The following is a 27834-nucleotide window of genomic DNA, read 5'->3' as shown; positions in this document are numbered from 1 at the left end:
CAGCAAACTTTTGAGACGGAAGAGTCAATCCTGTCCCTCACAACAATTTAAAAATTATCCGAGAGCCATAAAACAAATAAATCACCATTAGGTGACTAATATCCTTTAAAAAAATTTTATAAATGAAGCTGTGATAGTTTTATTTTCATTTTCAGTTTTACTTCAGAGCCACATGTACGCACCCAAAGAGCCGCATGTGGCTCGTGAGCCGCACTTTGCTGACCCCTGTTCTAGACTATCTTTTTTTCTTTTCTAATTAAGTTTGGGGGGGGGGGTTAACATTGGTTAATAAGATTATAGAAGTTTCAGGTGTACAATTTTATAATACATCATCTGTATATTCCATTGTGTGATCACCACCCAAAGTCTGGTTTCATCCTGTCATGAGACATTTGACTACCTTTATTCTCTTCATCCTCCCCGCACCCTCCTTCCGCTGGTAACCACCATCCTGTTGTCTGTTCTCTAGACTATCTTTTAAGGATGTTTTGCTTAAACGGCAGCCTGGGAAGATAGAGACTGTCTCCCTTAGAGGCAGATTGATTTACTGTTCAGGATAATAAAGATAAGGTCTCCCTCTGGATCAGATATTGGGGGCAGATTTGCTAGCAGCCCCTATAGTCTCCTGAAATACACCCCACTGTGTAAACACCTGACTTTCATCACATCACCTTTTTGGAGTTAGGGCTCAGGGAACTGGTGCAATGCTGTTATTATTGCTGCTGCTATTGCTGGGAGTAGTTGGCTATTTTCTGTGACCCAGGAGTCTGTGTCTTCAGCCAGCATCCATGAAACTGGCAGCCTAATTTGTCTGCTTGCAAGTAGGGTAAAATCTGACCCTTCAGTATTCTTGCCACCTGTCCTGAGCTATTGACTTTAGAAAACCCCATTTTAGCCTTCTGTCTGAGCCTTGTCCAAATTAAGTGTCTATAGGACCACCTAGAACCTCTGCCTGCTCCTCTAGACCATTCCCTGGATACCTGGGACTCCAGAATTCCCTGCCCAAACAGCCCTCAGTGTGTCACCAGGCTTGCATGTGCCTTCCAGGGGGTAGACCATGCTGCCAGCATGTCATTCCTAATCCCAAGAAACAGAGAGATATGGGTGGGGGTGACAGTGGGGTGGATGAGCTCAGACATCCAGGCCAGAGTACTGGTTCTCAAAGTGTAATCCCTTGACCAGCACCATCAGCTTCATGAGAACTGGTTTTCTCTGCAAATTCTTAAGCCACACCTTAGACCTTCTGAATCCGAAACTTTGAGGGTGGGCCATCTGTGTTTTAACATACACAGGTGATTCTGATGTACACTCATCGTTGAGGGTGCTGGTGTTAACTCACTGGACTACATTGTCCACATGCATATGCATGACGCCCCTATTGGTGCTTGTGGTGGACAAACCCTGAGGTGACCCTGTGATTTCTGACTTCTGACTTATTCACATCTTTGGATAATCCCTCCCCCTAGATTTCAGGCAGGACCTGTGACTTGCTTCTAACAGAATATGACAGACAGGATGGGAAGTTACTCCCTTGATTACGTTATGTTTATAAAACTTTGTTTTACCGAGACTGGAGCCCAGACTCCCTGTGGGTTGACAAAGTAAGCAGCCATGTTAGAGAATCCCACGTGGCAAGGAACTGTGGGCAGCTTCTAGAAACTATGATGTTTTCTAGGACCTGAGGAAGGCAGCAAAAACCTGGAGCCCTCAGTTCTATAGCTGTCAGGAAATGAATTCTGCCACCAACCTGAGTGAGCCTTGAAGCAGATTCTTCCTGAGTTAGCCCTGTAGGTGAGAATGCAGCCCGGCTGACACCTTAACTGCAGCTTTACGGGACCCTGAGATAGGACCCAGCAAAGCGGTTTCTGACCCACAGAAACTCTGAGATAATAAATGTGTTTTAAGCTGCTAAGTCTGCGGTAATTTGTGATGCAGCAGCTGATAACAAACACCACGCAGAGGCGGTGTGGGAATGGAGCGAGGGCTGTGCTCTTGCCTTGGGCCCTGCAATGTTAATGATGCTCGTGTGGCCTCTCTGTATAAAGTTCACTCCGCCCCCTCGCCACACATGCAGAGACACTTACTATTTCTCTTCCCTGTTTCTTGTCTTTCTTTTTAGCAGCTATTCCCCTCTCACATGCTGTGTATTTTACCTGACTTATTTTGTTCATTGTCTCTTCCCGCCCCTCCTAAATGTTCAGTTCCACGAGGCCAAGATATGTTACTGCGTTGGTCACTGCTTAATCTCCAACACATAGAGCTCGATACATTGGAAGGGTTCGATCAATATTTATTAAGTTCATGAAGTAAGCTTCAGTCTTCCTGAAAGCCTACTGGTTCTTTGTTAATGCTTTACTGAAATAACAGGCTCTTCCTACTGTCTTTTTTCAGTATCAGATAATTTTGTGAAGGGTAAAAATAAATGTGAAGGAAATCATTGAAGCAGAATAGTTAAATAAATGGGTTCTGTAGAAAATGGGTTCTAGCCCTATGTTTTCCCCCATAAAGAAGAATAAATTAACCCTGGGTTTGCTGTTCGTGCAAAACCAGCATCTATCTGCCAATATCACCATTAACTAGTGCTCTGATTTTCTATCAGCAGTTCTCTTCTTTTCCTGTGCAGCCTGGCTGCTGTGTGTGTCTGTATAGATGTGAGTACATGCTCACAGGGGGAAGAAAGAGTCCAACTTCTTCCCCGTTAGGCTGTGCGCCTCCCTACCCTCTTCCCTAATTACGAGGCTGCACTGGCCCAGTCATTTGAGCCAAAGGACTTTCCACTTGAGTCAGACATGGGGTCCAAGGAACCATTTATAGAGTTCCCTGGTTGTCTTCCCCTACATAAACCTAGATTTTTCTCTGGGTTGTTATTTACTTCCTGTTGTTTCGGTTATTTGTCTTTTGATCAAACCCTTTTGGGAGGCAACCTGATGCAGAGAGGGCACTAGCCTGGGAGCGCAGAGGCCTGCGCTCGGATTTCATCTTTGTCACTACTCTGTCACTCACCTCTTGGGTCCTCTGTTTGCTCATCTCTTACCTGAGAGGGTTGGATCAGGTGCCCTTGGGTCCTGACCAGCTCATTCTTAAGAGGCTCATTCAAAGTCTTTCAACACGTGTTGCTAAACTATGTTTGATTCCATTTCCTATGTGGAAAGCTTATAGCCAATTAGATATTTCCATTTTGTAATGTAATTCCTAAAATTTTATTCTGGATGTTGGTATTTCTCATGTAGAAAATGACTATATACCCACATAAGCTATTTCTCTGGGCTGAGGAGTTGACTGTGGTTATGTGGGGAAAAGTCAGAAGGAATAAAGGTTCGGTCATATAAAGGGACTCTAGCCTAGTGGTGATGAGTATGGATGTTGTCACAAAGATTTTGATTCATGTCCCAGTTCAGTCACTTCTTAGCTATGTGATCTTTAACTTACCTAAGTCTCACTTTGCTCATCTCCAAAATGGTGAAAGTGGTGGCCGCCCCATGGGTCTTGTGACAATTGAGTAAAATGCTTATGACAATGCTTAGGTACTATTATGACAATTAAATGAGAAGATAAGATTCATTTATTAATTTCTCATGAGCTATGGATTGAGCACTCCTTGTGCTGACCTCTGCAGTGGGTGGGTATTAGGGAAACAGGGGTGAATGAACCAAAACCCTTTATTTGTGAACTTTTCCTCCCTATTTTTGTTGTAGCAGTTAGGTGTCAAGCTAATGCATTCGTTCATCAGAAAATTCGTTGGATTTTGAACACCACCTACCACACTGTTAAAAATAGCTTTCTAGAGCTAAGGAAAGATGAGTAGGTTGAAGATAGAAATAAATATATAAGTTGATAGAACTTGGATATCTGGCCCACATGCAAAGTTTTTTTTGAAGCATAAATTTTCCCTACCAAAACACACTGAAATTTTGCGAACAAGATGATAAATATTTTAAATGGTTCTCTTTTGGTCCATCTTCATTAACTTGGGTGAAAACTTAAACATATGCATAGCAGGCATGCAAAGCAATGTTCATTGTTTGGACACATTCTGAGAATGACACAGGTTAAATATTTTGCTTATGTTTTCATTGCTTCTCTCATAATAATGTAATAAATCATTGGAGGAAATGCCAGCAGTGATTATCCTTTCAGCTAGCAGATCTTAATTCTGGCCTCTTGTGGCTGGGCTGTAGGTTATTGCAGTGCGGCCTTGCTGAAGGAATGCAAAGCCAATGGAGAAAGGCGTGTGTTCTGGATGGCAGGACTTTGAAGATCCTGGCGTCAGTTGCTTAGCAGCATGCTTGAGATTTCTGAGTATTCTGGAAACCTTCCAATGGCAAATGTAGATTTCTGCTCTTGCTATTTTACCTGTTTAAAAAATAAGACATGAAGACATAAATAAAAACTTTTAGTATGTATAAATGTAAAATATGTATATACACAATTAGATATATATGTGACCCCATCACTGTCTATCCTCTGTACTCTGCTTTATTTTTCTTCATAGCACTACATTATTTTCTATTACGCATAATTATTTGTTTTCTTTTTCTCCCAATGAGCATTTAATCTCCTTGAGGGCAGGGACTGTGACTTTTTTCCTTTATTGCCATATCCCCAGTGTCTAGAAATGACTGGTTCATGGAAAGCACTCCATAACTACTTGTGGGGAAAATGGTGAATGAATGAACTAGTAGTATTGAGTAGATAACGTCATATATGACCCTAGCAAGGTGTAATGGGGGATGCACATTTCAACTTTTATAAGAAATGAATAGCTTTTAAAAGAATTTTATTACAGCTTCTCATAAAAGCTCCCCAAATTAAAGAAGTGCTAGAGTGATAGAGCTCCCAGCACCCCTCTACTGTCATTAAATGTCATTCCCAATGTGGAAATCCTGAAGATGACATTAAGCTTAGGTATTGGGGTATGTCAACATAAAGATAGAAACTAAGTTGCTCTTAAGACAAGGAGAGTGAGGGGGATGTGGAGAGGGTAATGGAAAAGGATGGGAAGCAGGAAGGAAAGGGCCCACAGAGCCTGAATCCTGGAGGAACAAAAAAGGAATAAAGTGGGAGAGAGAGTGAGATGCCTGGAGGCTGAGGAGAGAAACTTAGAAGAGATGTTTTCCCAGGAAATGTTATAAACCATCTCCTAGTTTCCCCTGGGGTATCTCTGGTAAATTCTGCACTGCTTATTCAGATTTTTTATGAGAATAGTTTTGTTGTGGGACAGCTTAAAAGAAGTCACTGGATACTTGGTGTATATTTTATAAACAAATAAGTGGGTATTCTGTCTTTCCCAGTCTCCATTAAGCAAATATTGAACAAATACTTAGCTTATTAGTGTGAGATGTGCAAATGAACCGGGTGCTTTGGGTGCCCATGTTTTCTGGCGGCCCAGGTATGGAGGTTCCAACATGGCAGAGGAGGGGTGAGAAGAGAGCTGCAGTCCCCTGCTGTCGAGGGGAACGGTTTGCTTGGATAGCTGGTTTGCAGTGCAGCTGAAAACTGTGGGTCGGCAACACCTGCTCAAATTATTTTAACTGGACAGATGAAAGTCTTATTTATAGAAATTGAAGCTATAATAATTTGGTGGCATTTTCTTCTGTCACACACATGTGGCCTGCTCTGATTAGTTTATAGTAGAGATTTAGGAGAAAATATGTCCATATTTTTGTGTTGCTTAAAAACATTCTGCTTGCTACACGTAGGTATTGAACTAAACTTGAAAAATCCGTATTTCCTTCCCTTCATGTACCACCTCCCCCAGGTCCTTACTGATAGCCGGCTGGGGTTTGAAATATTGATGAATATGAATCCACACATCTCCAATTTTCACTGACCTTTCAATGCACAGCATTCTTAGCTTTGTTCGGAATTTAGGGCAGAGGAAATCTTTTACAGAAATATCAAATTATGTGGGTATTCTTTCTTTCAGTTCCATAGAACTCAAGATGGATTCTGTAACATGATATTTGAGTCATCATTAGCCTTATACTAATGAAGCAGTATAACCTCATTTTTAAGTAAGCTGCCAAGAAATGACTGTGTAATTTAAACATGTATTCTCTTTGTAAAAATCTAATTCTAATACCAATAGGCAATTACCTGACTAAACATACAAGTCTGATAGTCTCTCAATAGACCCAATTCTCTCAAACATAATATAAAATGCCAACTACTCAGATGCCTTCCCACAAAAAATACTAGTTCTGTGGTTTTGGTTTTATTCATTTCTTCATTCATCACTTCATTCAATAATGATCTAAAATAGCTATGTGCCAGACACTGTTCTAGGCTCCAGAAAAAAAACAAGCAGTCAAAATGAAAATTTCTGCCCTTCAGGAAGTTCATATTCTCGGGAAGAGGCAAATAGCAAACAACATAAATGAATTAAAGACTTAGGATACTTGATGTTGCTAAGGAAAACAGCAAATTGCTGAAAGGGGGTTGTGAAATGTGGGGGTGGGTGGTGTGGTCGTAGAGGACTCTATGTCGCTGTGGCCTTGGTACTTGCTCTGCACAGACTCGACCAGTTAGCTGAGCTCCCTTTCCAGCAGAGCACTTTCTGAGCACGCTTGAGGCTGCACTTGCCTGAGGTTTGCACTGGTGACTGGTAATTGTGGTGAATGCTTTGAACTTAAATTGCTGTGTCCTCCACTCTGTGGTGATTGCTAAAGGGAAACCTACACCTGCCCTCCCCCCCCCGCCCCCCCTGCTAACATACACATGCACCACTGGATTGGGTTTTGTATTTGTTTGGCTCTTACAAAGCGTAAGCATACTTTCCAGCCAACTGTGAAGATCTTTGATATAACCCTGAAGTCCTTATATTCTTCAGACCACTCAATCTTAACAGACGTAGCTGACTGAATTCCAGGTGCCCCTCATGGTTTTGTCCCTCAGTTTGGACACAACTTTCCCAGTCACTTTCCTGATCAATTTTAGCTCTCCAAGAGACAGTGAAATCCAAGAGGAAAGAAACAATGCCTTAGCTCTGTTTTGGTTCTCGTGTTTGTTTTTTGTTTTTAAAAGATTTTATTGGGGAATTGGGGCAGGGGAACAGTGTTGGGGAATTGAGGAAAGGAAACAGCCAAGTTGTTGTCCTTCAATCTTAGTTTTGGAGGGTGCAGCTAGCTCAGCTCCAAGTCCAATCATGCTGCTCAGCTCAAGGTACTGTGTTCAGTTAGTTGTGGGTAGGCGTAGCCATCATCCCATGTGGGAGTTGAACCGGCAGTCTTGTTAAGAGCGCGGCTCTATCCACTGAACCATCTGGGCGGCAAATCAGCTCAAGGTGCTGAGTTCAGTCTTTAGTTGCGGGCGGGCGTAGTCCACCATCTCGAACAGGCAACCTTGTTGTTAGGAGCACTTGCTTTCACCAGCTGAGCCATCCTGCCACCTGTTGGGTCCGTTTTTATGCTTCAGTGGGTTTATCTTCTTCACATGATACTGATTCTTCCTCCCACACCTGTGCTCTGAGTATAGCTAAAAATGGCCTCATCCCGTTTATATATGTAAAATAACGACTATAACTGAAGCAAAATTTCATGAAACAGTACCTTCCCTTACTATGTGTACTCCTAATCATTTCTACTCTATTCTAGCCTACTTAATTTTATTTCATTTTAAAAATACTGGTTACAGCCCATTAAATGGACTTACTGATCCACTAAATAGGGTAGTGACCTGCAGTTTGAAAAAAACAACAACCCTGCATCAGAGGGCTTCTGTTGAAACGGCGTGCATGGCATTCCCATGGTCAGAAGATTTCCACTGGGCTGGCAAGGCAGTTACTCAGGGAGGTCAAACCCAGACCGAGGCACGTTTTGTTTTCTTTAGCCCATGTGAGCAGGGTCTTTCAGGTAGTTGTCTTAGGCAAAGCACTGTGACACTTTTAGAGAATGAGCTCGAATGGGGGGCACATACTTTTTTTTTTTTTTTTCTGCTGTGGTTGATGCCTCAGGTTATGATTTTTCTCTAACAGTTGTGACTGTCATGAGAAGGCTGGTCATCTTGGTATAAATAGAAGACATCTCTGTTGATGTCACCTCTGCTCTGAGTATTCTTGGACTATCTTTCCCACTTAGACTTTAAAATTGTGTGTTCCAGTTGGAAAGAGAATAATTCCCCTACCAAACGAAATAACAATGAAGTATATTCTTCTATACTTAGTATCCCCAATTGGGCAAACCACTAAGTTAATTCTCCTAGGACCAGTACACTGCGTTCCAGAGTGTGTGGGTCAGAAGCACATAGGTGGCTTCTGTGCAGCCATTTAAAGTGGAAGCGTTTGAAAACCTGACTCATACTTTGACCACAGAGGAAAATGATGTATTTAATATCTAACTAGATTTGGGAGCAAAGAATTTCAAAACAAAGACAGAAAATGTATATATATATATATATATATATATATATATATATATATATATATATACATTTTTAGATATTCAATAGGAAAGAAAGGCTGTCATATCCGGCCATTAACTCTATTTAAACCTAACTTATTTTCTTCCTAGTGATTAAACATTGACGCCTTTGATGTGGTGGGTGTTGACATGAGATCCTTCGTCACATGGGGAAAGAGCAGAGGAGGAGGACTGGCACCATCTCGCCTGGGTACTTTTCCATAAGATGGTTTTCACCAACCTTATTGTTATTGTCCTTGTAACTCTGAAGTCGTTCCAAATCTGATATTGTAGGAACTTGGTTTTATTTCCTTACTACATGAGCATTTCAAATAAACTGAGCCTTTTTTCTTTTTTTTCAAGTTATTTAATAAGCATCACAGAAGAAAAGAATGTAAAGTAAAAGCAAGAGTGACTATAACTTACAGTAGACAGAACACCTCACAAAAGGAGCAGGCTGAGATGTAGAAAGTCAGATTCTAGGTACTCCTAACATGCACCTTTCCATTTTCTTTCCCTTACTAGAATTCTCTACCCACAGGGCAGTATAGGGAGTCAGGATAGAGAGAAAGTGTAGTGAGAGCTTTCTGCTCTTAAGACATTTGCCACTTCTTTCTATAGCTGAAGGCAGTTAACCTCAAAGTAACTGAAAGTCCAAACTGGAAGTAGTTTCTGTGAACTCTAGTGGTCATGATTTGAGCTATTTCTTCCAGCTGTGACTCTGTGACTGGCAAGAATTAATATTCTTTTCTTGGTTTGTAGGACTGTCAAAAAATAAGACACCAAACTTGGGACCAGTCCCAAATGAAATAGATTTCTGCCTCTGGTGCCCCATTTTCAGAACAAGTCTTAGGTTATTCTCTCTGAAAACAGACTGAAGTAGGTGGCCTATGGGAATCACTGCAATAACCGAACTGATGGCAGGAAATTGATGAGACTGAGAGCCATCAACATACATTCAGCATGCTTTAGAAATTTTATGAAGTACTCAATATATATTCTCTTTTGCTATACCAAGGAAACAAGATGGAACCATCCATTCGTGTTGTCTCCACTTTACATATTGACTACAGGGATTCGTATTATAGCATATGATGTTATATGGAATCTTGCTATGATTTTAAATTCAGTGTCTTCCAAACTATAATATTTTCTTTTCAACTGAAGAATTCCTTGCTGACCTTGGGGTTTTGTTTTGTTCTTGGTGTGTTTGCACATGCGTGTGTGTGTGTGTGTGTGTGTGTGTGTGTGTGTTTTATTATTTTGTCTATTTATATTTTCCCCTTTTCTTTATTCTCAATAATATTCCTAGCCTCATTTCCTAGTGGGTGATTTTTCGGGGGAACAAATTGTCCTTTGACGCCTGCTTCTCACCCATTGTCCATTTGCGTGATGTGTTTCCGTGAGCACAGGCAGCAGTTTTTCCACACTTCTTTGCCAAATGAAGGAGAGAGCGACCAAACGTCCTTTTCTAAGTTCTATGAAGATACAGATTTACTTCTTTTTCCTTAATTTCAAAAGGCAAAGGTGAAGGGATAATGATGTGTTCAAAATTGGGTGAGTGACATTATTTCTTCTAACTGAAATGGTGTAGAGGAACCTACCTTCTATCAAATATCACTGGCATAGGCTTATAGATGCCCAGGAACAGCAGTGTTTCCATTTGGCTGGCGATTCTCACATGTTGTCTGTCAAAATAGAGACACGGGGTGTAGACTGAGGATAAGACCAAACATGCTCTGAGCGTCTCTCTCCCTGTCAACCGAGGAGAGGGAGCTCTAAGCAAAGGAAGCAATGGACAGCTGTGGGGCCTGTCACAGTCCTCAGTCACCTTCAGATACCTCCTTTTTTCTCCTTCACTCTGTTCACTGGATGGCAACATACCTTGTCATGATGAACTATTACTATTCTTTTAAACAAGATAAGTTCAAGGAAACTAAAAAAAGAACCAATATTCATATGGTGTCATGGCATGCAGAACTTGCTATTCTAAGGCAGAATTGAAGTAGAATCATAAAAGGTTTGAACAGAACTACCCATGGAGGACCCGACATAGCTGCTATGTAGCCACCAGCTTCCCTGATGACTTCTGTGATGAGCTGTTGAGGAGAACACCGGGTCCTCTCATGAGTGTTCCCTCACAGCCTTTGTTGTATGACAGTAGTGGGAGGAGTGGAGGATGGCTTTGAGGTCAAGTGGAAATTTTTCTTTTCCTGATGAATGTGGCTAGCACCCAGCACATCAGCCGTTTAACTCTAGGCATAGACTGTCACCCATCCAATCCTATTGACACCTGCCCTTATTGCCAAGGGGTTCAGAATCCAGCTGGTCCTGGCTCCATGAAGTCCTTGCGGCTTCCTCTGTAGCAATCCAACTGTGCTTCTGGATCCCAACATGTACTTCCTGGTAATTGAAACACAGTCTATTGAGGGGAGGAGAAATGGACACGTAGATGTGATGTGACTCCTTCAGATTTTTTCCCTGTAATGGAAAAAATAACCTACTGTGACATCACGTGGTTCCCAGGGGATGTGCTGTTGCCAGAGAGCTCTTACTTCATCTACTAGCACCTGCTGGGGAACAAAGAAAGACTTGGGGTTTTGTGCAGCAAAAAGAGCCCAGAGAGAAAAGAGAATATTAGCCGTGGCTGCAAACACCCACCGAGGCGTTGGTGGTGGGCCTCAGTCTGCCCTCACCTCTGCGGGACGTGCCTCCCTCACACACCTTACTGATGCAGCCAGGCCCACGTGTGGCCACGCCAGTGGCAGCTGGGCCTGTCACAAGTGCCCCACCTGATTTCTTGAAAGATTTTATTAGCATTCATGCCCTCCATGGTAAGCATATAAGGGCACTGACGGTACAGTTCAGCTCTGCCTGACTGGTTGTTTATCATAATCACTGCTGCCATCTGTTCACTATCCTTATGTGTTAGACATTGTACCCAACAGTTTATATAATTTAATTGCTTTTAATCCTCCAAACAACAGGTTGAGATAGTTACTATTATGTTCTCTATTTTACAGACGAGGAATGTGAAGCTTAGAGAAGCTAAAGGAGGTGGCCAGGATTGTTCAGCTAATAATTGTGTCGCTAGGACTAGACTTAGGCCTGTCATACTGCAAAGGCCATATTCTTAAATTATACTGTGATTCTCAGTTGATGGGGTAGAGTATAGCAGAAAGACTTAGGGAATTGTTTTCAACTGCTATGTTTATATTCCCCTTTTCCATTCCCATTCCCATTTCCCATTTTCCTCCTCCCCTCCTTTTCCCTATTCTGTCTGATTTGCTTTTCTGGATAGGCAAGGGGGTCGGGGATCGGGGGGAGCACCTGTCCTCACCATTGAAGATCGCTACCACACTGAGTCAGTTCCTGAGGTGCTGTGTCAGAGCCCTCAGGTATACTGTGATGGAAAATTGCTGGAAGCCAGTGGGCTGAAGGAGGGCTGACAAATCCCTAAGCAATTTTTCTGTGACTTCCTGCATTCCTCTCTCTTTGATAAAATAGTTTCAGGTGGCACACAGTTGCGGCCTGCTGAGGAAGGATGCAAAACAGCTTCTATACATATGCAAAACATATGTTTATAGAAAACAGAAAACATATAAAATGCATATATACACTTGGGAAACATAACATATGCAAAACATATATGCACATGAAAAGTATATACGTGTATGAGAAAATAAATTTGAAATACATATATTCAGCTGTATTTCCTCCTCTCCCAGTTCCAGCGCCAGCAATCAGTAAGGGGGCTAAGCTGTTACACATTCATCATGCAGCATGAGCCTTGAGCCTTGTAGAGCTGGGGAGTCTGTGGGGATAAAGGCCATGCCAGGCCTTCAAGGAGCTCACAACCCAGAGGGCTTTTGTTTCTCTGGAGGATAACACTGACAGCTCAATTTATAGATCAGTTCTTTTAGATCGTCATGATTTAGATAGCCAGAGAATTAAAAACAGAACAAAATAGCTAATACAAAGCCCCGTGCCTTTTCGTCCTAAGAGCTGACTGGGACCACCTTTGGATTTCAAGCTTATTCACTCAGTTATATTATAGAATTAAGTGTGACGTTTTCGTTTTCCCTTGGCAACTTGTGGTTTACAGCCAATTAGAAATGGCAGTTGACAGCAGGGAAGGATCTGGAAGAAACAGCGACCCTGTAGTCTCAGAATTTCTGAGCTTTTTGTTGAAAGCTGTTTAAAAGCCCCAGTGGTCACCCATGAAGTACACAGTGGCATCAGAAAAGCAGTGTTTTCTTCCTTAAGCTTATCTCTTATTCTGCCATTTCTCTGCTCAAAACCCTTCTGTGTTTCTCTACTGCCTCCATTCTCCTTTCCATCTCCTTTCCAATTCAAGGCCTGTATGATCTGGACCCAGCATCCTTTTTGTTGTATTTCCTACCACCTTCTCCTAAAAGCCTAACCCCAGATAGTCAATCAGCTCTTCATTGCTTTACATACCTGAGCTTTCTTGGTTTAGATGCAGGATTTCTCTCCCCATTTCTACCTGTCAAAATCTCCTATTCTGTAAGGCCGAACTCAAACAGCATTATCTCTACAAAGACCTTCAGGATTCTCTGTTGGAATTAAATATTCCTTATTTGTGCTAATAGTGCATGGCTTAGACCTTGACTAAAATGGTAAACACATTCTTTCTTGATTTGGAGTTGGCTGGGTACATTGAGGATTCCTATTCTGTTCTTTAAGGATGAGAAGTATGTCATGCACCCCTCCTCGGAGAAAAATTTTGTGTAAAATGAGTAGTTTTTAAATAGTTTAACATTAAGTAAATGATAGATCTATGGAAAAGGCACTTAGGTGGAATTTCCTGATAATACCGGACAAACAGCATTGTCATCTCAAGCTGCCCTAATCAACACTTGCATCATTTGATGCACAGGCAGATTTGAACCTTAGGGCTATTGAACTAACTGTAACCCCTCCTTGGAAAACGGTTTTCTTTTGGAATTTGACATGGTAATTCCTTCTTGGGTCCAGCACACCTGATCCACCTTAGCTAGTCTGTCTCTGAACCCTCAGACTACTGACGCTGTGCCTCTAATTGCTCTGTCACGGTGTCCTTTGTACCGTAGCACTCCCCTAACCAGGTGAGCTGTTGCTTGCCTGCTCAGCATGTGTCTCCTAAGCTTCATGAGAGCAGAGGCCCTGTCAGATCTAATAATCGTTGTATTTCCAGGACTTAGAACAAGTCCTCCAATAGCTGGTTCCCAGTAGAAGGCACTGCTGATGTCTCATCCTGTTACAAGGGTGGCTGTGGCATTCCCGGCCCTCCCAGTGAGACAGTGAGTGGCACAAGTCTGCTTCCTGTAGTTGCAGGCATGTGACAGAAGATGCAGATGCCACCCTGGGGCTGCTGATCTTTCTTGGAAAGGCCGGTGACCATGGTATGGAGGGGTCTACCTCTTCTTGGACCTCTGTGGCACTGGACTTAGGCCTGGTTATGGTGGTGTCCCTAACTCTGGCTACCATTGTCCTGGGTCTTGCCAGCAGACTGCTTCTCACCCTGTGATATGTCTTGTATCTGCTTCCCCCCACCAACCCACCCCCAAAAAAAACAAAAGAAAAAAAATGTATATATACACACATACATACATATACATGGAGATATATATACATATAGAATATGGTGTAAGTGATTCACAGTGGTGCCAGTTATGTCATATTATATTATTTAAACTCAGTGGTTTTCAACATTGGCTGCCCATCAGTGGAGCTTAAAAAAACAGATGTGCAAGGTTGCTTTAAGAGTATGAATCATCAGAGGCTCAGGAAAACAGTGAAGATAAGCTTTCTATAGCTTCCAAAATTGTGGTTGTTCTTAAGACTTTCTATATTCTATTTTAAATCCTCATCTCATTGCCTTGTGACTGTCACAGAAAGATAATTGGATGAAACATGAACTTAGATTGGCCACAGAAACATCTGGGGCAGGTCCAAAGTTTTAATTACTGTTTTAGTAATGTAAGAGCTTAATTATAGTTATAATGTATAAACAAGTTTTGATATGTTGCCTACAAATAAAAGAAACATAAGTAATTACCAACTGGGCTTCTGTGTCAATGCACGACCAACAATCGCCAAATTATTTTTAAGAAATGGACTACATGTTAAGTGGTTGTTTTTCTGTTAGCTTGTATAAAGTATATGATATTGAATAACTTGAAATAAATACTTATTTTATCCATAATGTCTTTGATGTTTATCCAATTCCATTAAAATTGTACAACAAATTTCCATGAAAATAGAGCTTTCCTTTTTTTTCTCATATTTGTGTATTTGATATCAGATTTTATTCTTAGACTTCACTTCCCTCATTACCGTGGAATAGAAACAGATTTCTCAGTATGACATGCTATCCCCCTTACTTTACACATGAGGCATAGAGGTCAGAATGAATAAGAACCCTGTTCAAAACCGCTTACCCAGCTAGTGGCAGACCCAGTATTAGAATTCATCCTCTTTGTTATCAAAGGTATAGTTATATTCCTCAGTCATTAGATAGGAACATAAAAACAACCTTAAAACTATTCCTTAGAGATACCTGGCCAAGTCTGTGCTTTTAATCAGAGCACTTATGTGGTGAATGTTCCACTGGGGATCCCCAGAAAAGATTTTCCCAACCTTTCCTGGACCCTGAGGAGCGCCATTGAAATTTATTATCTGGGAATATTTCCTAAACAGACTCAAAAGCCTGCTTGCTAAAATTTGATTTCATTCTTCTTACTGCTTGCTGAGAGAGCAGCTGTTATCTTTTTCCTTTTAACATGCCTCCTGATGTGAAGATGTCCTTTTACCAGAAAAAAATCTGTTTTTACACCTTACCATGCTGACCTTCCAAACCCTTGAATCATTTTGGTAGGTCTGTTCTCTTCATAATCTCTAATTAAGTAGTTCTAAACCACACACATGCACCAACCAATCCAGTTCAGTCTAGAGTGGGTATAAGTCAAGTTTACAGGCTCAGAATCGCAATAAATGTAACTTTCCTTATTTTTCTGCAACTCATTTTCAGGTCCATTTTGAGTTCTTTATCTACCAGGGAGCATTTTAGAGAAATGTTTATCCCCTAAAGCAGGAGAGACTTCCCTCTTACTCCCTGCCAGGCCCAAAAGTAAAGACTTTTTCGAGTGTAAGGTTCAGAGGTTCAGAATTCTTAAGGGGCAGAATAGTTGAAAGGATTATTTTTTTAAAGCAGTCTATTTTCTACCCAAAGTAAAATATAATAAAAGTAGAAATATAGTAGCCAAAGTTTATGATGCATAATGTTCCCTTGTATGGGTTTACCATAAAGTATATAAATAAGCCTCCATGTTTGGATATTTAATGTATTTTCACCTTTTTTGCTGTCTTCAATAGTAGTTTGCTGTACATCTCAGTTAATATTGTTGTAACATAATAATACCACAGCAGTAATATTGTATATGTGTTTGCTAAATCTCCTGAAAAAGGATAATAATAAATGAATGTTGGTTGATTGACCTAAATGGGAATGAGGCAGTTGCTTCAATGGTGGTGAGAGGAGTCTGAATTAGATGTTAGGAAACACTCCCTTACTGTACCAATTGTGAGATAGTATTTGCCACCATGGAACTCCTGAGCCTATAGTCTCATTTTCAGGATATTACAACAAATAAACAGCCAGGATTTAAATACTATCTTTCCTACCAAATTTGATGAAGATAGATAGTCTCTTATGTCTATATCTAAGATTTTCAATTTCTGTAATCCTTTTCAATTCTATTTATATTTAAAATTCAATTTAAAATGCAAGTTTTAAAAAATTTTAACAATTACATGCTGTCTTAGTCCACTCAGGCCTTTATAACAAAAATCCATAGACAGGGTGGCTTGAACAAGGCATATTTTTTTTCTCACAGTTCTAGAGGCTGTAAAATCTATGATCAAGGTGCCAGCAGCTTCTATGTGTGGTGAGAGCCCTCTTCCTGGTTCATAGCTAGCCACCTTTCTGCTATGTCCTCACATGATGGAAGGGATGGGAGAGCCTTCTGGGGCCTCTTTTACCAGGACACTAATCCCATTCATGAGGACTCCACCCTCATGACCTAATCACCTCCCAAAGGCCCCACCGCCTAATTCCATCACATTGAGGATTATGATTTCAACATATGGATTTGGGGAGACACAAAGATTCAGTTCATTGCACTTGTTTATGTAACCAGCCCAGCACTACAGAGGTATGTGAAAAAGAGCTTTCCTTTTTCTGATCCGGTCTCACCCTTTGGCAGTAATCAGCATTAACAATTTGGTATGTAGCTTTTCTCACCATTTTCAGTGCTCATACAAACATGTGGACATTCCCATTTGCATATAAAAGGTATTTTTGTTCAGTAGAGGACTGTGTACTGGTTATTAAACTCCAGAGAGCAGAACACTACCAGTGTCAGGGGAGGAATCCAAACACTGCTTTCTGCTGCGTCTTGGTATTTGAGTTGCCAAGGAAAACACCACCATCATTGGATGGCACCACACTTTACTTACATGGAGAAGAGTCATAGCGAGATCAGCTTTAATAGTGTACATCAGTCCCTGACAGCTAGCAGGTCCCCACTACGCTCCCAGCAGCTGACACAGGGCAGTTGGCCCTTGTACACCTCTCTCCTTTCTACCACTATCAGCAATGGCAGGAAGGACTCCAACCCCTCTCTCGTGAAGTCTGAAATACTGAAAGCTGGCGGTGTGCCTGAGGGCCACTGACTTCCCATGCTTAAGCAGAACAAAAGAGCACGTAGTGAGCCTAAGATAGGGACAGGTATTTGTGATAAGCCAAGACAGACCACAGGCCATGTGGACTCTATCTCTTGGTAGGAAGTGTTCCAGGCCCAAGACCCATTCTTATTTGGCCAAGTGGGGGTCCAAAGACTGCATGCATGAGACTGCCATTCCTAATAATTTTTATTTCTATCCCTAAATGGATTATATGCAAACATGACTCAGCAACTTCGTTTTCATATTTGACAATATGAAATGAACATTCCTTCCAGTCAGTATTTTTAATAATTGAAAAAATAGCACACAGCGTGGGTACTTGTTTCATTTGTTCCCCTACTAATGGGCATCCAGTTTTTAGTTTTCTACCACTCCCAACAATGCCATAGTAAATAAATATTTACTATCTATCTTCTTAGATCAGCTTCTTCTTTTTTCTTTTTCTATAAGATTGATTCTCAAGAGTGGAATGGCAAGGTTAAAAAGTCTCCCGATGATCTGTCATAACCCAGAAAGCCAGTGCTACGTATTAGAGAACCTATTTCACCATAACCTTGACCATACAGGCTATTATCCAACTTTTGCAGTTTTGTTAATCTCTTAGATGGAAAAAAAAAAAAAGGTATATCTTTGTGATTTCAATTTGCATTTCCTTTATTACCAGTAAGGTTGTCTTCATATTTTATTTGGCCACTGCATTTTCTTGTACATGACTTGCCTTAAACTTTTCTAATCCTTGCATATTTATTTTTACTAAACATTTCATGATTCAGGAACACATATTTTCATCTTGTAGCATTTATTTTCATGATTCAGAAACACATATTTTCATCTTTTAGCATTTATTTTTCTACCCAGATTTCAAGAGAAAAAGAGATTTTTCTGCTGGACACATTGTTTGTAGCAGCTATTTGAAATGCTAAAGATTTGATAAGTGAAACTGGAGAAATGTGAATGTTACAGGACTGACTGCTTACAGTAAAGGGAAGACTGCTTACACCTCTGACCAATGCTTTTTAAATGATCAGGCCTCCGAATCTGACTGCAACACCAAAAGGCATGCATCCAAGCTTTCCATGTTGGCATCATGACATAACTCTAACCCTCACAGTAGCCTTCATGTTGTATAAGGACTAGAGAACTTTAATAAGCTCAGGTCTGTCTGAAGAGGTCTTTCATACTACCTACCCCTTTCTTTATATGTGCCTTGGGGAAGAGGGTGTTATATTCTGTCCTGCTTCACGTTCATAGTGGATGTCTTCCATTGCAAAGGGAATGGTTTTACTATTTTCCTGAACTTGCCCTAAAGGATGACCCAGCATTTTAGAAAGACCCATGAGCATTCAAGGAATGACTGAGGATGGGAATGTAGCTTGTCCAGTGAAGCTGACCTCAAGGACAGCTGTGTCTGTCTCACTCCCTCAGGGGTTGGAGGAGGTAGAAACTGGTCCCAGAGTCCTAGGCTGTGTTTGGGTATCTCAGGACAACTCACCAAATGAATATTGGAAAATCCAGTTCTCAAGTCTATTTCTGATGGTATAAGAAGAAGGAGGAGAGGATGAGGAGGGGATTTCTTTTTCTTAAAATGAGTGTTGCTTTTTGTTAATGAATTTGAATTCAGAATAATTTATTACCCTGGAGTTTTCTTAGTAATATAAGTGAGACTAGACTGTCTCCCTTCTTGCTGGAAGCAAAATATCTAAGACTGGGTGTTAAATTCTGAGGTTTATTTTTTTTTCATGTTTGGCTTCCTTTTTCAAGATTCAAGAGAGGTAAATTTTAATATTGGAGGGTGTGTGTTAAATGAGGGTGGGGATGCAGAGAAAAGGATGGTTGAAAGGTTAAAATGGTCTACTTATTTTGGCTTGTCTGTATATATTTATATATTCCTGTAATAGTTTTATTTTTTTCTCATGCCATGTAGGTGTTTATTCAGAAAAGGAAGTTCCTAGAGTCTATCCATCAGGAACATCAGCTATTTTTGGTTTTTCCATAACTATTTGTTTGGTATTTTTATTCACAAATTTGTGGCTGCTGTGTTTTTAAGTCTTTGTTTTGGGGTTATTTTGGTTTGAGTTGCAGTTTTATCCAGTGTACATTTCTTTTGTATGTGAGTCAAACTGTGCTTTCAAAGAGTAGCAAATAGTGGTTTGAAATGAGAAAAAATATCCCAAATGCCTAAATCTTATATTTGAAGCTGAGGAGATTTGTGATAAATATTTTACATCTTTTAACTGAAAATTGACTTAGTGTTTCCCTCCATGGTTTTGAGTGTGGTCACTGAAATGCTCATAACCAGCAGAAGCCATTGTTGTGTATGAGGTCATGTGACCCCATGTGAGGCATAAAAGCTCCGGTCTGAGCAGCTCACTCTTTGGTTGTGATTCAAGCTGGTCCCACTGCACTGAAGTTCAGAAGCAGCCCCTGGAGGAACACATCTACCACATCACTTGTAAGGAACTTAAGCTTCTCTCTTTCTGTCTTTCATTTCAGAAAACCTGATGTCTTCTATACTTGTTCCCTTGACCTACTTATAAAACAATTGTTAAAAAATATTCTACAGTATTCACAGTTAACTGAAGTTTTCTTTTATTGATATACTCTAAACAACATGAGTAACATGGAGTTTGGAAAGTATAGCACAGCTATGCCCTGGCGACATGAAGAGACACCCTTCTACCACAAATAATCTAAGGTGTACATGAGTTTTCCACTGATCAGGATGATGGGTCAGATCCTGCTGTAGTTGTCATATATTACCAAATGCAGTTAATATTCTAGAGGCACCCGTCATATCCTGAAGATCCTAAATTCATCCTAATCGCTCTTACTTTACTTGTAGCCTTTCCGAATTTGTTTTATTGGAGAGGTAAAGGTATAAACTTAGGCAGAACATTGATAGAATGAAAGCTAGTCTCTGGCTTAATGTAGTCCTTGATGGGACTAGATGCAATAACAAAAATGGAATGATGGGACCAGTACAGCTGATATGTTGATGTGCGCTGACTGTTCCTTCTCTGTCACGTGTTATTTGCTATTTCTTTCAATGGTCATTGCATCAGTTGTAAGTCTTAATTATTTTACCTGAAACACGACAAAAAGAGACATGTTCTATTTGCTGAGTATGAGATTTAATTTGTAAGCATGTAGTACATATATAAGGTCATGAGAGATAATTAAATTATCCCATATATAGTTATTGAGCGGTAGTAGCAGTGAATAAAGTACCTCACAATCTAAAGGAGGAGAAAGACAGTGAATCATGCCATTAAAATACAGCATAAATGATACAATATCTTCAAGCCATCTAAATCTTCTTTCCAGTGCTTACCAAATAATCTTTTGCTGTTCATTTGGTTTCTCAAGTGGATTTTATTCTGAGGATATAAAGAGCACAGAATTATCCATAAGATATTTGGTCTACTTGGAAAAACAGTCTCCCAGGAGATTTGTTAGTAGAAACTGTCATCAAAGAAGCTGATGAGTGCAGTGAACTGGTGAAATAAAACTTCTGGACCTAATAAACCACAGAAAATGATATGAATTGAAGCCTCATATATTATACATTGGAATATGATACCTTTTAAATATGCAGCCAACCTGGGGATGCCAGCCTGAATGGCCAGCTGGTCTTACACAGTAATCAAAGCCGTGTCTTAATGCAATGATAGTTTCTATAGTTAGCCCAGTAAAATGATGTCATGAAGCAAGCCACTCCCATGGCCCTGGGCAATGCAACTATAGCTATAGAGCGAGCATGTCCTCTCCATCACCACAAATTTTTACAGCTCTCAATGCCTTCAGGGGCACCCTACAGTCATTGGGTTGGGCATGAGACCAGGGAAGCCTTGGGTACGTGGGGCCTCTGGGATTCTTATCACTGGAGCTGAGTAGGAGTCCTGGTCAGACCTAACTACAGAAATGATAATTTAGGCTTATGTGCATCCCTAATTGTTTTGACCTCCTTAAAGGTAGCCCACCCTTCAGGGACATACAGCACATGTTTAACTATTGAGTACCATCTATTTTCTGCTATCTTTAGTATTCTGTTGAATTTTGGTGACTTCAACAATACACAGTTAGCCTGAGAATTTTATGTCAAAGTTAGGTTTCCTCTTGCAGTCAGAAGACAGTTGCCTTCTACATTTGGATGAATGAGAATGGAAGGGAATATTTCCATATATTTGTTGATCTCTATCTATAATAGATGTCACTTCTATATTTAACCAAGGTTTTGGCCAGTCACAAATTTTTATTTAGATCGTAGAGTCCATTTTAATTAACATCTAATTATTTGGACTGTCACCTAAGCAGCATATTAAAAAAAAAAGTAGGAAAATGGAGAAAAAGAATTTAATCTACAACCTCAGTAATATCTTCAGATAAAATACTTAGTAAAAAGCATAAAATCTTTATTCAACAATTTAGTATACTCAGACTGTGCACTATATATATGACTTCTTTTTTAAGCTGCATTATTAGGTGACACCAAAGCTTTAGAAAACAATGCTATTAATAGTGATGACTCGTGTTCTTATTTTAAGGACAATAAACTTCTTCAAGACAGTGTCTGAAATATTTTTCATAAACTTCTTTAACTATAATTATAGTAATATATAGTATTATGTGTTTTAATGCAATTTATAATGCAAGTCATAATATAGCTTATATATAGTATTTAGTAGTATATAGTAATGCATACAATAAAATGGATAGAAAGCAAAATTGTCAACATTTTAAGTCACGTTAAGGTACACAACATGCTATTTGTTATTCTAGTGTTGGCAGCTTGGTAGGGGTCTTAGAAGAGAGACTGAGGAGGAAGAGGGAAGAGGCCTTCGTGAGTGATGGAGTGACACAAAAGCGTAGGATTGAGTGGAACATGACTGAGGGACACTGCATATGGCATCCTGGCTGGTTTTGTGAATTTGGTGGGAAAAGCATAGACAGGCTCATTGGAATCGTCACTTGTAGCCAACCTTGGAAGGTTTTGAATGCTAGTTTAAGAATCTTCGAATTTATACTTGCAGCAATTCCATCCATTAAATGTTTTTTTTTTCCACTGGGTTTGACACGATCAAAGTAATGTGCTTGAAATACTGATCTGAGTGTTGTGTAGACTGGGTGGTAGGGAGAGAGTGCAAGCAAGGAGATAAAATTTAGCTACGATTTCAATAGTCTGAGTGTGTGGTGATAAAACCCGAATCGCTGTTATAGCAACGAAAATTAAAAGGGATAGACAAATATGCCAGGTAATGAAAAGATATGGAAGGTGCAGCAAGAAGACATGATAGTTTGATTTTCCATGCTAGGGGATTAACTCAGCAAACATTAGCTGAACAAGATTTGGGAGAAGGTTTAGGAGATGTAAGTCCACCCTGGACTCTTGAGAAGGTTTAGGAGATGTGATCTCACTTTTAGATATATGGATACATCTAATTATATATATCATATTTAAATATATTTATCTCTATGTTATATTTTTCAAAGCTAAGATGCCAAAGATTTTAAGATATCCGTTGTTTTATATACCACTAAGAAAGAAAAATGCTGCCAATTAAGACACCACTGATTGTAAGAGGCACCCTGATTTCAGAAATGTTAAGTGAAGAAAAACTGTGCTAAATATATAGAAAAAGATCTGAAGAGATGGACATGAAGGTTTTATAGCAGTAACCTCTGGGAGGCGAGAGTATGATTTGTCTTTAATTATTGCTTATCTGTGTGTGCAAATTTCCCACAATGCTGCTCTCTCCTGGCTTTACCTCACTCTCCAGAGCTAAAGGTAGGTGACCCTAGGCTCTGGCAGAACTCATTTTCACATCTCTTAGTGGGTCATACATTAGGGTTCAAGCTTTGGTTAAAGGATGTAGGAGCGCTAAGCTCCCGTTGTATTGTTCTTAGCCCTTAAGGCCTCTGCCCAAACTCCAGGGCAACAGGAAAAAACACGTTTAAAGTCCTATCTACTATGCACGTATTCAGTAATAGACTAGATACAAGTTATTGGTAAATGAATGAAAAGCAGCAGTTCAGTAAGGGAGGTCTATAGGAAAGATAGTCAGGATTCTGTGGGAGGTTTAGTAAATGTGCAGAAAGGATTCTGACAAATAAACTTCTTTTATGTCTTTAATTTCTACCCTCCTAGAATTAACATGTATAATTTTTTGTGCACTTAAAAATAATCATAAATTCAGCAGTAATGAGATTAGCTCAATAGTTTTTTCCCTTGGAGAATAAATGGAGATAGTTTGAAATGTTATGTTTCAAACACAACCTGAGGTTATTTTTACCAAACATCATGAAGAAAATATAATTAAGTAGTAAATATTACAGTCTTAAATTTATTGTTTAAAACATGGTAAATTTTCATTTAAGCTACTTTATTGTATTATTCCTTTTATGAAATCCGGGGATAATTTTGTATTATTTTTGAAAGTATATGCTTTTCTTCCTGTGCTTGGCTATACTGCTGGATTCATTTTTTAATTCCTTGATGTGGTTTACACACACATACATGCAAGATTACTTTGCTATTTAAAAGGAATTCTGTAACTTTTATAAATTTTCCAATGATGCAGGATATGGTCACTCATCTGAAATCATAGTTTGTAATCATTTTAACTCACAGCTGTCTGTACCGTTTCAGTCAGGTGGGTGAAGCCATGACCTAATCAATCCATTAGAGTGCTTGACAAGGTGCTTTTAAAAAGTGTGTTGGTGCCCATGGGTGATTTTGTTTCAGGATTGAAGGAGGCACTTTAATCTAAAACTCACCTCTTGATTTGTGCTTGCCAACATTTTGTTTACTATTCTTCAGATGGTTGTAAGACAGGGAAGGGTATAAGCTTTAGAGTCAGATGAGACTAAGTGTGAACCCAACAACTTCTGACTGCGCCAGACCCTGAACCCACGTACCATGAGTTTGGGTCCCCATCAGCAAGGCTGGGACCAGCCACAGTGACTTCTCAGTTGGTTGTGGTTTAGTTTGTTGTGTCATTCAGCCCCACGTGTGGGACTTCAATGAATTGTCACGGGCCAATTATAGGTTTAGTGAAAGCAGGCAAATGGTAGCATTTGACAAATACTATAAGACAGACCTACTTCCAAAAGATGTCACCTGGCGATTGGATAGCACAATTCCTGTTGTAAAGCCAGGCCTGTGGGTATTTGCTACCTTTATTAAAACAAGTCTATATATTTTCTTGCATGTAAGTGAAAGTAAAATGATTGTCTTTAAAGGCAAAATACTCCTATAGCAGGATCACAAAATTTATTCACACTACATCTTAGTATACATACCTGGGCTCCATTTTTTTTTTTTAACCTGTGTCTGATATGGGTATGAGCCCTTAGGCTTTGAGTGGTGAGGAAGAAAAATAGGTTTAGTTCACTCCAATGTAATAATTTTTAAAGCCCATTTAAATAATGTTTACTTCCTCAGTCAGATGACCCCCTAGCTCAGATTTTTTCTTGGTCAGCTCCCCGTTTCCCTTGGCCTGGTGAAGGGCAGATCTGGTTTATGGGAGCACGGAAGGCCCATGGAGTGCCTTGTGTTTTCCGCTGCCTCTTCGGGCAGCTGGTCCCACGATGTCCTCTGATGCATCATTTTCTACCAATGCTACTCACAATCTTGTCTTCCTCGGCTAGGTTTGGGCCTAGCAGCCCTTCCAATCTGAGTCAGCCTCGCCTTGGCTCCCACTGGTGGGAGATGTTCGCTACCTCCTCCCTCTAGACTTCTGGCCAGGGCCGGTAACCCGAGTGCCAAGGCATCAACCCCTTGCCAAGGTGGCAGTGTTCTCCCTAAGTACTGTGGGCGCTTATGGATTCCATGCATGGTTATCTGACTGCACGAGTGTCAGCTGGGGAACTAAACAGCAAGGACCGGTCTGTCTAGCCACCCAGCACCTGCCCAGTTTACAAGTATGTAGCTGTGCTCCAGGTTAGTGTGGGATAGCCTGAAAGATATTTTTTTTCTGGAGCTCAAAAAGGAGATTGGGACAGCCTTCCTGTACCAGGGAGGGACCAGAGACCGCGAAAGGAGCAGATAGATGGCTTGCTCAAAAGGGGTGCCTGGTTCAAGAAAGTTGACTGAAGGGACTATTAGAAAGACAGGGTGCGTGAAGGGAAACCAACAGGGGACATGGTAACTCCTCAGAACAACAGCAGCAGAAAGTCAATATAGCCCCAGGCCCGAGGAGAGGGTGGAGTTCTGGGAACTTGACAGGAGCTGAGCGGTAGCCGAGGGCTTCCTAACAGTTGCTGTGGCTGTTGACAGTGGAAAGCTGAAACTTGCACAGTGCAGCCTGTCAGGGAGGGAGGCAGTCGGGGGTCACCATGGCCTACCCCTCTCTCCTGCCCTCTCGTGGGCGCTGTCCCTCCCGTTCCAACACCACCACCACCTTGACCAACGCAGAAAGGAGGCAGATGGGTAAAGGAAACTTACAGCAACCCTTAGGTGAGTCTCCCAGGGCACAGAGCTGGCGGAAGGTTGAGAGCGGGTCTGCAGGGGCAAACAGAATCTCTAGCAGGTTCCTCTGCAAGTCTGTTTGGGTTAAGGCCAGAGAGAAAGGTTAGACACTCACGTCTCCCAGATTCTCCTTTCTCCCTTCCCTCTTTCCACTGTCTCCCAGGGATAGAACAGGAGGCGCATCCATCTTTGGTAAATCCTAGTGCACTGTGTACCACATTGGAACTTCCCTGACTGAATTTCCTGGGGTTGACTTTTGATATACAAAGAGGAAATAAAGATTGGGGAACATTCCTTCCTAAGAAAATTGCCTATGTTGCAGAGCTGTTTGTCTTTCAGGCAAATCCAATGTCAAATGCCAAAAATATGAATATTAATTTTTTCTTTGTGTTTTTGTCTTTGTGTTTCTTTTGCTTTTCTGCCTTCCTCAGATAGATGGATGTCTTAGACCAGCTAGGGAAACACTACATTCTTGGAGAGGCAGAAGAGAATATAGCAAAGTAATATTTTTAAAAACTATTACTCTCAATTCAGCAATATGCTGCTGTAGTTTGTATGCAAATTAAAATTTTTAAATATTTTCACATATCTGCTTGAATATCAGTTAACCTTAACCATTCTGTAAGGTATCCATTTTACAGATGCGGTCACTGAGGTCAAGTGTATCCTGCTAGCTAGCAACGGACTCACAGATGGAATTCCTGATCTCCTGACACTTGAGATAGTGCTCTTGTTTTCTATGCCAGACAAAAGGGGCATAGTTTGAGCATTTGGAAAAGAGAACCAAATTCATGAAGTTGCCTCATGACGTACTGACACCTGCTAAAAATTGTGCTTCTTGAGCAGTTTTGCCCATTAATAAGTATTTTTATTAAAAATATGTTTTTAATCTCTTCTAATGTCTGCTTCCATAGTAATTAGGTCATTTTATACTCATTTTACTGCCCTTATTACATTATCATCGGCCACTTGGTATCTCTTACAATTTACATTTTTTTCTCACTTACCGTATTTGCCAGTGTATAAGACGACTTGGCGTATAAGACGACCCCCTAACATTTCCACTCAAAATACAGAGTTTGTTATATGGTCGGCTGTGTGCGATTTTGCGAGTGTGGTAAAATCACATAACAGCAAAATCGCATAACAGCCGAGCATACACCCAGCAGCGCTGCTGATGCCTGAACGGTATGTGGAATGAAGTGGGCGGGCATCGGGAGGCCACTATGGCACGGGGCAAGCACTATGGGCAGTCTATCTGAAGTGTACCTGGTGTATAAGACGACCCCCCACTTGGAGGCATATTTTTCAGGGCCAAAAAATCGTCTTATACGCCGGCAAATACGGTAGTTGTTTTTTTTTGGCTTCTTAGTAGACTTTACTTGACAGCTCATGATACATTTAGAAAGATTTTTTTTTTCTGAAATTTTTAAGTGGCTTTTCAATGGGTGGGTCAGTGTATCTAGTCCTCCAAACTGTGAAACTAAAAGTTGGCTAAACCCATTTTTAAAAATTACTTTTATTTTTTTATTTAAGTACAGTTGGTATACTATATTGTTTATATTATTTTCAGGTGTACAATATAGTGATTTGAGATTTCTATACCTTACAACGTGATCACCCTAGAAACTTATCACCATATTATGGATTATATTCTCTTTCACCTTTTTCACCCATCCCTCTCCCCTCTAGCAACCATCCCTTTGGTCTCTGCTTCTGTCATATGAGTCTGTTTTTGTTTTGTTTGTTCATTTTAAAAATTGCATTGTGTTTTATCTATCTTGCCTAAAGGTTTGTTGGAGACTGAACCACTGCAAGGGAGAGATGAAGACACACTAGCCCATGCTGACTTCTCTAGCATGCTTTCTGAGGAGGAAAAAGAGGAGCTAAAGGCAGAATTACTTCAGGTATGTTTAGCAGTCGTCTCACTGTTGCTATACTTATTTCTGGATGGTGAGAGTTACTATGTTTGGTGTATGTCCCGTATTATAATTGTTATCTTTCTTTCAGTGAAATTTAATAAGTGATAGGTTGCAGATGATTTATATTTCTGAGATATTTTATAATGCTAATGGTACATTACTTGTTGGTGACAGTAGTAAAATGAATGGCTGTGCTGCTTAAGCAACAGTGGTAATGAGTTGTCAGTATACACCTCTTATTCTTTTTAGTATCACAATACTTTGGAAATAGTAAATCACTTACAAACCTGGTAGAATTTCT

General features: G+C 40.4%; 1 protein-coding gene across 8 annotated transcripts in view; it reads left to right on the top strand.

Moving 5' to 3' along the window:
* Positions 1 to 27834, top strand: part of TPD52L1 (TPD52 like 1) — a 70743-nt gene that overhangs the window by 9149 nt on the left and 33760 nt on the right. For 7 of the 8 annotated variants that reach the window (XM_019662143.1, XM_019662142.1, XM_019662145.1 and 4 more), the window contains exons 2-3: positions 8508 to 8607; positions 27403 to 27518. In XM_019662143.1, coding sequence (XP_019517688.1) covers positions 8547 to 8607; positions 27403 to 27518 — 177 coding nt within the window. In that variant the 5' untranslated portion in view covers positions 8508 to 8546. The remainder of the gene's footprint in view (positions 1 to 8507; positions 8608 to 27402; positions 27519 to 27834) is intronic. The other variant, XM_019662144.1, reaches the window with a different exon arrangement.

The sequence above is a fragment of the Hipposideros armiger genome, unplaced genomic scaffold, assembly GCF_001890085.2.
Source record: "Hipposideros armiger isolate ML-2016 unplaced genomic scaffold, ASM189008v1 scaffold_367, whole genome shotgun sequence".
NCBI classification, from domain to species: Eukaryota; Metazoa; Chordata; class Mammalia; order Chiroptera; family Hipposideridae; genus Hipposideros; species Hipposideros armiger.
The sequence above is the reverse complement of the archived record's forward strand: the minus strand, read 5'-3'. Positions and strand labels throughout refer to the sequence as shown.